The following is a 12,593-nucleotide window of genomic DNA, read 5'->3' on the forward strand; positions in this document are numbered from 1 at the left end:
TGCTGCATATATATACACACACATACTGCTTAAAGGAAAACACTGCAGTGTAAACTGAGATATATGGAGTAAATTATTCTGAACTTTCAGTCATAGACCAGTTTCTGGCATATTATTTTACATTTCAATTCAGCTTCCTTGGTCACTAAGGAAGCAGATTTCTTATTTTGATAACCAGTAACAGAGAAGTCTTGAGCATGATGAAAGCTACTACATCCAGATTATGAAAATCTGGATATACATCAGAACAAATTATTACAGAGTAGAAGGTAAAACTCTGAGACAAAAAAAAAAAATCAGAGACAGTTCATTACAAGGGCTGTCAGAAACATTCTGGCATATGCTTGGGAGGCACAGGAGCTTCCTTATACACCAGCAGATTGTAGTGGCATGGGTCATCACACCAACAATGCCAGCAGCACCTTGTGCACTCAACCTCACCAGAAACCCCAAATCCAGCTTCTCATACGACCTCCAAATTGCCCGAGGTGGGACACACCCTGTGACAGGGTGATGACCTCGGATAGGCTGATGGGGTGGGAGGGGGAGCCTGCTTGCAGATGTCCCACCCTGCAGGTAATGGGGGAATTCCTTAAAGAGACCTTTGCATGACCTTGGGGAGAAGATCTGGTTGGGTGGGGGTGCCTTACTGCCAGAGAGGCTTTACATATGTTAATCCTGAGTAGAGAGATGTCTGCCTTCCTGTAGGCTGGATTTATGGGGTCGATTTCCCCTTGAGTTAGGTAGGGCTTGCATCATCTCACTCCTCCACCACTGCTCGAAGCTTGGTGGCTACACAGGTCCCCTTGTGACTGTGCCATGGTGTTTTTAGGGTATTTATCAGCTCTGTTCATCACTGGCTCTTCAGTGAAAGCTGAATTCCCCCTGCAATGGATGATGGCAAAGCATTCCTGCTATGACTCTGTCACACGCTGGCAGACCCATTTCAGTCATTACTAAAAGACACAGAAGAACCAATTGCATGTGGGTTTTTAAAGGCAGATGACAATCCTGATGGATGCAGCTTAAGGTGAAGGGGGAATCATCAAAACTTCCTTACATAAAAAAAGAAACAGGAATGCTGTTCTTGTGTTATCAATCAGGCTGTTCCACACCATGGTTGGGAAAGTCTATACTTGCATGTAAGTAGTTCCAACCACCTTGGAATTCCATTGCTACTTGGTCCCGAGGGACTACAAGCAGTGGAAATTATGTGTGTAAATCCTTACAGCAAAATGCACTATTTGATCCCAAAAAGTGTGAAAACTATGAGAGAAAAATGACACTTTTCATTAGCAGAAATGTCTTGCTGTTTCATCATCTCTGAAAATTGACAAAACTGCTTATACTGCTCATGAAGCTGCAAGTTAAGAAAAAACCAAAACAACCACTACAAGAAGCAGGGCTGCCACACTCAGTGAGCTCCTGATTTGGACACCACTCAATCTGCAGAAGGGCAGATTTAATTACAGAAGTTAATGTTAAATTAACGTAATTAATTACTTAATTACAGAAGTTAATGTTATATCTTTGTAAAATACCAGATGGTCAAAATTTTGTGTAAAGTTTGCAATGCAGTGCTTTCCTGTCCTGCAAAACTGTAAGCACACACAGTAGACAAAGCACATCAGTACTATACCAGGCAAGAAAAGAGTAAAAGTTGAAAACTAACAGGCGCTGGCTGAGGCTGGGCCAGGACGGTGTGGTTTCCAGCTGAAGCCAAAATGGTGTCTGCTCTTACCTGGCCACCTGCAAAAATGATAGGTGCAGAGGCAGGTTTGGGACGGTAGGGGATGGTGGCACCTTTGGGTGGGGACTGCAGACAAAAACACAGAGCAGTCAAAATGCAGAATGAAGCAGAGCTTGTATTAAAAATATGTCTCTCTTTAAAAATATTGGTCACCTCAGACAACCAAGGCATGCAAATAACCCAGCCCAGCCCATCCTGCCCTCCACCCCATTAGACCAAAAGCACGCTAGAGGCCTCCTGTCTGGGCTTCAAGGGAAGAGCTGAGGACTCGAATGCATGGCCTAAACAGGCAATGGTGACACCTGTGGTTTCATTACTGCCACTGTCAGATGAAGCTATAAAGCTTCATTAAGCATGTTAAGGCATTTCAGGAAACATGGGAACAGTTTTGAAAATGGTCAATGATTTGGAAATAATGGACATTTTCAGCAAGGATTAAAATGCCCAGATTTTTATGCAAATTTATTTTGTGTATCATTTAATCTAAACACTGCCATAAAAATGACTTACTGGTCTTATGCTATGACCTGACTCTAAGGAAGCAAAAAGTCCTGGCTGGTCAGAATTATTTCTATTTTAAACAAGACCTGGATGTTTTCTGCCCTATTCTTCATCAGAATAAACTGTGTTTCTTTCAGAATGACTGTGCTGGACCTAGCTGTTGTTCAACACAGTCATGACAACTTTTGACTGCTCAGCCTTGCTGCAAGAGGCTCTCAAACACCAGGAAAAGCAGAGTTTACAGAGGCTCTGGACATCCCTGGCACGGGAAGGGCAGAGAGCACCTCAGGGGAGCCCATGGCAATTGACAATTATTAATAATGTGTTTGTGTCTCCTGAGTGAGAAGGGACATGCTCGGCACCCGCTTACCTCCAGCATCACCACACAGATCTGCTTCACACACTGGATGATGGCGTCGGGAGTGCCGGATATGGTCACTGCGCGCTCCGTCGAGTTGGGCAGCATGTCCCCTGCCACCTGCACCTGGGCTCCTGTGGACTTCAGCAGAGACAGAGCAAAGACACTGTCACTGCCATGCAGGCGATGGCACCTCTCCAGCCATTCACTGATACAATGGGGGGGGTGCACCCCTAAACTTTTTGTCTTTTCTTTGCTGGACGTGGTAGAGCACGTGTGGAAACTCCTACCCTGGACGTGGATCTGGCTATTCAAGCAAGTTTGCCAACGCTACCACCCTAGGGAGGTTAGTACATCAAACTGCGACCTGAACTTCAGGAGAAGCATTTTAACCAAAGACAGTTGCAATGCTGACTAAAAAGTGGAAAGTGTGAAATGAAGTACGCTTCAATAATAAAAAAATAAAAAGAAAACAACCCTAATAATTGAACAAGCTTGGCTAATCAAACAAGACACTCTTTAATCTACTGATAAATGGCTCTTTAATCTACTGATAGCTGACTTGTGTCTCTTGTTGAAATTTGGGGCCTCCTTATGCTATATGGTACAGAAGCACTTCTAAATCATAATTAGTGTTGATTAAATATATGCATATCATCAACTTTTAGCTCATTAATAAACCCAAGAAAGTAATGAGCCACTTTTGGGGGTTTTTTTGTTCTGTTTTTCATATTTGATCTTGGCACTAGTGTGTCTTAGTCAAAAAAAACCCAAAACAAAACAAAACAAAGAAAGAAGAAAATACAGGAGGCCCAAACAACCCTTGACATTATAATACAAACACAGAAGACCTTTTCAGTCAATAGAGAAAAACCCAGGCATCTGATGTTGACTAAGCTCTTTAACATATTGCACGAAAGATTTATTCCTGACTTATATTGCAATGCAGTATTTGGGCTCCAAAATACAAATATTTTCAGTAGCCATTGACTTTGCATCTGTCAGCATGGAGTTAATTTTTTTTCCTACTAGTTATACACAACACATGTGTTATATTTCTTTCCAAAGATGGATTAATGTACTGATTTCATCTTCTGTTCACCAGTGCTGTTTAAGGGCAAAGTATCAATTCTGTGCCTTATAACAGACTTTGGATTTTCACCCTAATTTGATCAACACTTCATGCTTTTGTTTTCTTTTTTTTTCACAATCTTATCTCAAAAATAGTATTGCAGCCCTACATGTTGTTCCTGGGTGCATGGCTGAACACAAAAGAACTCTCCTTTTGCAACTGCTCAGTGTGTTGTGTGATGAAATTAGACCACATCTTGGGCTGGATGCTCCTTGATTTCCCCCTCTTTCCTGGTATTTGCTTTTTCCCTACATTCCTGGGTATCTGTACATCCAGCACAAGACTGCCAAACAACAAAGTCATTTATGCATTTACTCCCAGTGCTAATCTTGTTCATTCTCTGACTTTGGTCATACATCAGTGGCAAGAAACAAGTAATATTTTGTCCATTACCCTTATGCTTGGGAAGATGTGCAGTGTGATTTCTTGCTACATTAGCCTTATCAAAACACCTATTTGGCCAAACACTATCCCTTTACTTCCTTGTACCAGACTATAGGCAATTGCTTCTGAAACTATGCTCACCAGGATAATCACTTCAGTCACTTCATTTAACCAATCTCACCTTTAAAACTTATGTCCTGAGCACATTCCCACAGCGCTCTGAGTGAAGTTACCAATATTTAATATAAAATCCAAAGTATGGACAGCTGTAAAACCTAGAGGTAAGCAATCACTAGCACACAGTTCACACTCATGCCTGCTCCTATTTTAACACAACTAAGAAATCAGTTTAAAAGCTCCATAAAACCATCTGTATTGAATCAACATTTTAGATTAAAAAAACAGAGTTTCAACTTTGTAGAGCCTGTCAAAAGCCTTTCATCTTGACACAGGCAAATTAAAAAACAGATCAACATGTTATCTCAGTATTAAAAACTTCATCCCATGTTGGATTGAATTCAAATTTAGAAGGAATATTGTCACTTCCTCCAGAAAAACAATCAATTTTTCTGAAATGTCCTATTCAGATTTTCTCTATATAACTTAGGATGCACCTGATTTTCTTGTATGAGTGGTTACAAACACCAGATCCTTGGCTTGGCATGTGCTGTATTGTTATAGTCATGCGTGGAAGAGTTAAAACAGGCATTGCATGGTACTTTTTGCATTTTTTGGTTAGACAAAAAAGTGGATCCTAGCACACTGAATGAATACCTCTAGCTAAAGTCTAGACTAAAAATAAATTCTGCATGTGTTTGGAATGCATCAGATCAGGTCACCTGTGGCCCAGTGACATTAAGGAGAAACACGGAAGTATGAAAATCACTCTTTTCTAGAAAGTAGACCTACTAGCCTGGTATCCCCAATGGTGCTTGGGCTTTTCTCTGACTGTAGGAGTGGTAACTAATTCGGAAATGGCTGCAACTCTTTGACTTGGGGTCCCTTGATTATTCCTGGGCAAGAGTCTGGCTGGAAGAGAAACTTGAAGAGCCATTTATCACTGTTGCTTTGCTTAACTGTGCATGAAAGACTTTATACATTATAAAGCTGTTTCTCTATTTCATACATGGACTTTAGTGTCAAGGAAAGTACAAGTCCATCTGTGCTGGACACCCTGCTTCTCCCAGAGCAAGGCTTTTCCAGGTTTTTCAGTTGACACAAGCTCATGTTAGTGTGATCAGTAAAGTGCAGTGGGTGATGCTGGCAGGGCACACTGCAGTAGGATGCTGAGCTGGGCAATGTCCCCAGCACACATCCCAAGACTTACCTCCCTGATTTCTTTGATTTTGGAACCTCCTTTTCCTATAAGGGATCCACACTGACTTGCTGGGACGACGAGCCGCAGTGTTACGGGTGGTTTGCTTGTCACCGAGCTGTTTGTCATCGAAGCGTTTATGTCCTGCAATCACAGTGCCAGCGAGTATTAGCGGGGGATTTGTCACTCCTGCTGAGCACTCAGGGGCTCTGAGCAAATGCCCAGGCTGTCTGTGGAGACCTGGGGAGTGTGCAACCAGCTGGCTGGTTTTTGTGATAAGGAAAGCCCACCACAGCTCTGCCGGTGGTACACTGTAAGCATGAAGCAGCTTGTGCCAGGGGAGCCCTTTTGATGTCTGGCATTGCAAGATCCATGCTGCGGGACCAGAGGGCAGGACTAGGAGGAGGAGGTGATGTCTGCCATTGGATCAGCCAAAACAGATGGAAAAGGTAAAGAAGCTTTCGGATTCACAGGCTTCCAAAACCCATTTTGGTCTGTTTTGGTCTCTTTTTCACCGCCTCAGTTAGAAAATTTACACTGCGTCATATGTCTCTACATTTCACACGTCTCTTCCCAGATTTGATTCATTCAGAAACGACAAAGATCATGTGAATGGTCTGAAGCAGAGAAAATAAGATGATTTTGATGTCTTCTGATGCCCTCTAGATTTACTTTATCTTTTGTAGCAGGTCCGTAAATATTTGTAACACTACACCATTTCTAAAATCTTTTCCATTATGGTTATACAACCAGAGTTCAAAAAGCTCAACAGAATTGTAATTGCCTGTGTCCAGGTAATGTAACATACATCTGTGTATTCCACTATCCAATGAGACTAAATTACAAACTCTCATAAGCACTTCAATACACTACTTGTTGCAAGGTTTAAATTGTTTTAAATATATTTTGTTTGTTCAAAATCTTGCAGGCAAGACAAAACAATCCCTCTAAAGACTTCATCACAGAGAAAAAGATAAAGCTTATCTTCCCACTGATTAGTGGCATGCTTTGAGGGAACTTAGGATGAAAAAATAAATAGCCACAAGCTGCATTGCAGCTGATCAACAACTCAGGAGAATCTCAGAGTGTTTTGATAACACTAGCTATGAGCTGAGAAGACTCATCCATGAGGTGGCATGGCACAGCTCATACTCTCCACAGGAATGTTACTAAAAGATTAGGACAGGAATGAGAAAACATGCATTTCCTATTAAGTCATTTATGACACAAGAGCTCCAGCAGACAGAACTGGTGTGATTTCCTACGCTTATAAAGACTATCGTTAAAAAAAAAAAAGTGCCTATATTGTGTAATCAAGACCTCCAAATCATTAAAAAACAAACAACAAAACTATTCAGCACTTCAAGCAACTCTACAACTCTACACAACTCACTGAACCAGTGTGGGAGCCTGGTGACACCAGCACTGAATCCTACCCAATTATGATGGCAGCATTCTTCCCTCCAAGAAAAGGCTTGGTATGACTTTAATTAACTTAAACGAGAAGAAAATAAAATCTCGAATGGAACAAGGCATTGCTGCATGTGACAGCTATCAAATCATTCCTCTGCCAGCCAGTAGTAACTCTCATTCTGTTTAGTGGCTGTGTCAGTGAGAGACTGCAATCCAAAATAAAGCCAGAGGGATAACAGAATTTTGCAGTACCCATGTATCTGAGATAAAGTTAGGCCAATTTTTCAGCTGCAAGATGCCATCTCACTGTATCAAGTTTGTGTCAGGTGGAGGAACCTGTAGCTGAATAATCCTCTTCAGCCACACAGCATGAAACTTAATAATGTCTCCTACTTCCATATCATATGCAGCTTGGCCTCAAAGCCTTCACTGAACTTTCTACCTTCAAAAGCACTCTGCAGGAACTGGAAGGCACTGTTCTCTTTGTTTTGTCCTCATCATTTAAGAGCAAAATCTAAACATGGGGGCTCAGCAGCATGGAGTGCATACAGGAATTATTCTAGCTTAAAAACATGACAAAGGAGAAATAGGCAGAAAAAAATCCCCTTCAGAACTGCAGGCTTCTGAGCAGTGATGGCTGGAAAATTTCCCACAGAACACTCATCTCTCAAACTGGGAGATTCCTACTTACTTAATCTCTAACTTTTGCTGGCACTGCATCCATTTCTTCAGGGCTCTGGCAGACACTACAACTGGACGTTGTGTGGCTTTCTCCCTGCTTGGTGGGCTGCTCCTCAGCCGAGACAGGCTAACTGGGAGCCTGGAAGTGCTGAAGTGCCAGCAGCATCCCTAACTCCTTGCATCCCAGGGTCATAGCATGTAAGGCTTCCCAAGACAAACTAACCTGGCAGCTCAGAAATCTACCAAACCTCCAAGGAAAAAAAAAAACATACTAAAATTCTTCCTTTCTGGTTTCAAAGGAGTAGTTAAACTGTCCAATTTTCATAGCAAGGAGGATTCTGTGAGGTGGCTCCTCGCTTGGAAATGACCACCAAAGGACCAACCACAGTTGTACTGGCAAGAATTAATGTTTGTCAGAAAGGCATCACCCTGATTGCTTTAACACCTTCCTTTTCTCCTTCCTCCTAGAGTTGAGCAAGTTCTTCATAGATGTTTACCGAGGAACAAGGTTTCCAAAAATCCTTTTCTTATTTATCTGGAGCAGGTCTGATTACCAAGATGTGCCTGCTGGTTATTCCAGTGCTTAAGTACCATGTGCTTTCAGAGGATTATGCAGACTTAAAAGCAAAGCTAGAGCTGCCCCACTCACCAGTGAAGTTACAGTTGCATTTCTTGGGTCTCAGCCTCCAGTCCAAAAATGACTGCGCTAAAATGTCCCCTCTTGCAATTCCAGTGGTCTGCCTGGGTTAGGGTCATTTTCTAACAGCTCTCTTTCTCCCCTGAAGTGAACACTTTAGGTATTTATGTAAATACCTTCTTAGCTTGTAAATTCATCAGAAGACTGCTAGAAAAGCAACTTCCATTAGGAAGGCTGTCAAAGCAGAGTTATATAAGGCTATAGAGCAACCACAAGACAAACAACCTTTCTCATTTTTCTATCCATCTGACACATTTTGAAATTTTTACTAACATGAGAAAAACATTCTAGGACTTCCTAGACCTGCTTATCTCCAGGTATACAGCTGTAGGGTGGAAATTAAGGGTTCAAGGTCTTCATGTGGGCATGCATAAATAACACCAAAAAGATCCCTCAAAGCAGCAGTCTTGCACATGCATCTTTTTTCTTCTGTTTCAACAGCGCTGCAATAACAAGAGCTGGACTGAATTTTTTAAATGGCTGAAGAAATCACCAGCAAAAAGATATGCATGAAAAATAGCACTTGGTAGCTAGCTCATTTGTAATTTTTGAAACAGCACTTTATTTTGCCTTCAGAGTGTTACAGTTACCTCATTTTATTGGCAGGAAGATTTATAGGAAACCTAACAGATTACATATATTGTGTATTATATATACAATATGTATTACAAATACTATTTCTTTACTGCTGTTCTTTTAAATATAACACAAATCAATTATGTTAAAACTAAATAAAGATATTTCAGAGAAGTACTTGATCTGCAGGGAGTGCCAATACTCCTTTGCTAATGCTCACATGAAGAGCACAGGCTACCCTCTAAAACCTGCAAGTTCAAATAAGCACAAAATCCAGCCAGATGCCTGAATTTCAGCTTTCTTTGCATATTGCTACCTGCAGCATTTTCAAAGACTACGTCGCGTTGGGTGGTGAGCTGAGGATATGATGCCGTGCAGTGTTTGATGTTTGTATTGAAAATGCAGCATTGCTTCTACTGGGTACTCATTTTGGTGGGAACTGTCAGGGATTATCCGTGCTAATGATTCTCTCAGCATTTTACAGGATGAGGAACATGTTTTTCCTGTAGAGACACTGCTCTCTCCAGCATTGTCTGGACTGGAGGGTACAGCACTGTACACCAAGCTACCTCTTAAACTAGAAGAAACAGGGATTGGTCCATGATAAGTAGGAGATGAAGAGGAGAAAGAGATGAAAATAGGAGGTTTTGAAATTGGGTTGGACAGAATTACTTGTGTGGTTCTGCAGGCTTAAACCTCAAAATCATTATTATTACATTAATAACCGTCAAAAAAAACCCCAAGCATTCTTATAAAAGATGCCATGCCACAAAACTAAGACATTTTATTAACATGCTGAAAGCTTGGAATATCACACAGGAAGATCTGAAAACCCATGAAGGACTGAAGAAATATAAACGGGATTAACACTTGCAGTATTAAAAAAGAAGTTCATTTGTCTGGAGCCTGACAGGAATGTTTGTCAAGACTGAAGAGGTGAAAACACCTGAGCAGGAGCTGGGGACACCAGGCAAAGCATGGGTGTGTGCAAAGCATTACACTAGTAGGAGGTGAGGCACTTCCAGCAGTGGCAGGGATATGACAGCGTGGAAAGTAGGACAGGGGACTGTTAATGCTGTTAAATAAACCTATAAACCTTTGTGGAACTTCATTTGCAACCTGTCCACAATTAACACAGACGTTTAATATAAAATGTAACTGGAAAAAGGTGGAAAGGGACTACTAGAGTCATGAGAGGGGTGGGGAATGCATCCTCTGAAAGACTGTGCTTGGATCCCTCTCTCTGGCAAAAGCAAGGGTGTGCAGGGATAAAAGCAGTTTCTAAATACATATCTAGAAAGGGAATCCTCAGGGACAGAAAGGCAAGAATTATCTAAAATAATGGCCAGCGCTGGCATAGAAACAATGCTGCATGAACTGTTCATGAATAAATTCAGGTGAGGAGGGAAAAGGTGTCTAATTATCAGAGACCTGAAGTTGAGGACCCAGTATCAGGAAATGGAAAAAAATCTAACTAGTTTTTGATCGTGCTGTGAAGTTGCAACTTCAAGACATACAGTTGATTCTAGAAGACAGCTGCATCTGGTGACTTACAAGCTCTCCTCCAGTCATGTTGCTCTGAAGTTGAAGAATTGCCATGTGTAAGTATAGGCACATGTTGACAATTCTCATCAATCCCACCATCTCTCTGTGCTGTGGGGAGATGTGGAGACTAACTTTGCTGACTTGGAGAAATAAGAGCTCTTAAGAAAGGGATTAACATCTCTCTAGTTTAATCCATTCTGGAGAGACCCTGCCCATTGCTTCTGCTGCAGGTGACTCAGTCTACCTGTCTGCAAGCTCCTCCTCTAGGAGAAGGTGGACTACTTCCTGCAGGGGCATCTGCCTCTCCAGACAGGACAGGAGAGTTGCCTGGACTAGACATACGATTTTCAAAAGTAGAGGAAATTAAATCCTCTCCAGAGTGACCAGGGTGCACGTTCTGTACACTGCTGCCTTTTCTGTGATGTTCTCCATTAAAATGGTGACCATATCTAATTGTAGCTGGTCGATGAAACTGAAGGAAATCTCAGCAATTTAGATACATATCTGCACAGAACACTTAGTCTACAGTGAATTGAGCTCCTGCCTTACTTACTCTGAGTGCCTTTATTTGGTTTTAAAAGACAAGGCTTAAATGTGGCAAATGGTAATCATATAGTTTGTTTTTACAATAAAAAATTTCTAGTTAAATGAGCTGTATATTCGTTTTGATATATATATAATATTTACATCAATACCAACTGGATTCATACAAAAACAGAGTTAAAAGTTAGGCAATTATTCTTTCCAAACCCACAATGGGAATAGAATTTTTCCAAGACATTTTTCCTACTATTAGTGCAGATTAATAGAAGCAGTTGCTTTTCCCTGAAGCCTCCAAAAAGCAAAAGAAATGATCAAATATCTTGTAAATTGACCCATTATTTTTCTTCAGCATTGCTGCCACAAGCATTTATAAAAATATAACCACTTTCATTGCTATTAAATAGAACATTAAACAAATCCTATTTAACATTAAAGCAGACATGAGAAAATTCAAAGTGTTTGTATTTCAACTTGAAGAGAGAAAAAAAAAATTATTTGCTTACCTCTTCAAATTTTAGTGCAATCATAGAAAAAGCTTTAAAAATTGCATCTGTTGGGCCTGTTATTGTCACAATTCTCTCTGGACAAGTGCCTTCTGAAATATTGATTCGAGCACCACTCTGTCAAAAGGAACAAATATTTTTCAAAGTTATACTTCCCAGGGAGCAAATTAAGGAGGATTAGGGATATAGTTTGAGAAGGAATACCTTGAGGCATCTAATTCCCTCCCCTACAACTGCAGCCCCAACATCATATAATTTCAGCATAAACTGATCACATTCCAAAAATTCATGTAACTGTGGGAAGCCGGATTCTGTCTGGATAAATACTTATGCCGCATTCTTTGCAGTATGCAAATAGCACCACTGTAACTCAAAGTTGCAAATAATTGCATAATCAAGTCTTTTCCCTTCCTTCTTGCAGGATTAACCTTAAGTAGGACCAGAGCTGCAGAATAAGAGAAGGTGGTTGTCTCCGGGGAGCACCAGCATTTCCAGGCACGATGCACCTCTCTGGTTTGGTGCCCCAAAGGTGGGGCTTGGACTCTCTGCCTCTCTGCTGGGGTCTTGCTTTGCACTGTGGAGAAGGATCCTTGTAGATGTGCCTCATGTGAAGGCAGCCAGTCAATATGCACTGAGCAGCCCTTTAAAGGAGCAGTGGTAGGGACAGGAAACACCAACATTACTGTGTCCATAGGGCAAGGAGCCTGTTGGATGGAGTTAGAGAACCAGAAGTCTTGTAGAGAAGCCAGGCTGGCTCTCAAGTATACTCAGTTCTCTTTATGCCGCTGTGGCAGTGAAGAGAAAAATATCACAACCAGGGGGGTTTATATATTTAGAAATTTATATATTTTTAAATAAATATTTAAGAGGATCTTTAGTGTAGGTAATGATAGAATCTGGTTCAGGTAAGAGCCACCCTACGTGTTCTCTGCAGTTTCAGTCCTGGAAATGTGTTAATGCAGCCTAACAAGTCTCTGGAGCCTCAACTCACCACAGGCACTGACCCTCTTGGGGATCAGGGCCTGAAGCAAATGTGAGACACGCAGGGTTAGTCTGGCCCTTTGCCTGCAGTGTCACCACACAGCTGCTGATGAGCTGTGTCCCAGCCCTTATCCACACCATGCTGGTGCTCTACTGCAAGACACTGTGTTTCCCCATATGACAGCACCCCCACACAACATGAAGAAAAAACAAG

The 12,593-nt window shown here is 41.4% G+C and overlaps 1 protein-coding gene across 21 annotated transcripts in view; it reads right to left on the reverse strand.

The window, feature by feature from the left end:
* LOC136290773 (poly(rC)-binding protein 3-like) overlaps positions 1-12,593 on the reverse strand; it is a 498,211-nt gene that overhangs the window by 32,598 nt on the left and 453,020 nt on the right. For all 21 annotated transcript variants that reach the window (XM_066185213.1, XM_066185242.1, XM_066185233.1 and 18 more), the window contains 4 exons: positions 11,399-11,515; positions 5,453-5,584; positions 2,622-2,750; positions 1,673-1,816 (listed from right to left, as the gene is read on the reverse strand). In XM_066185213.1, the coding sequence (XP_066041310.1) occupies positions 1,673-1,816; positions 2,622-2,750; positions 5,453-5,584; positions 11,399-11,515 (522 nt within the window). The remainder of the gene's footprint in view (positions 1-1,672; positions 1,817-2,621; positions 2,751-5,452; positions 5,585-11,398; positions 11,516-12,593) is intronic.

The sequence above is a fragment of the Chamaea fasciata genome, unplaced genomic scaffold (genome assembly GCF_029207755.1).
Source record: "Chamaea fasciata isolate MVZ Bird 193981 ecotype frontalis unplaced genomic scaffold, bChaFas1.0.hap1 SCAF_1, whole genome shotgun sequence".
Classification (NCBI taxonomy): Eukaryota; Metazoa; Chordata; class Aves; order Passeriformes; family Sylviidae; genus Chamaea; species Chamaea fasciata.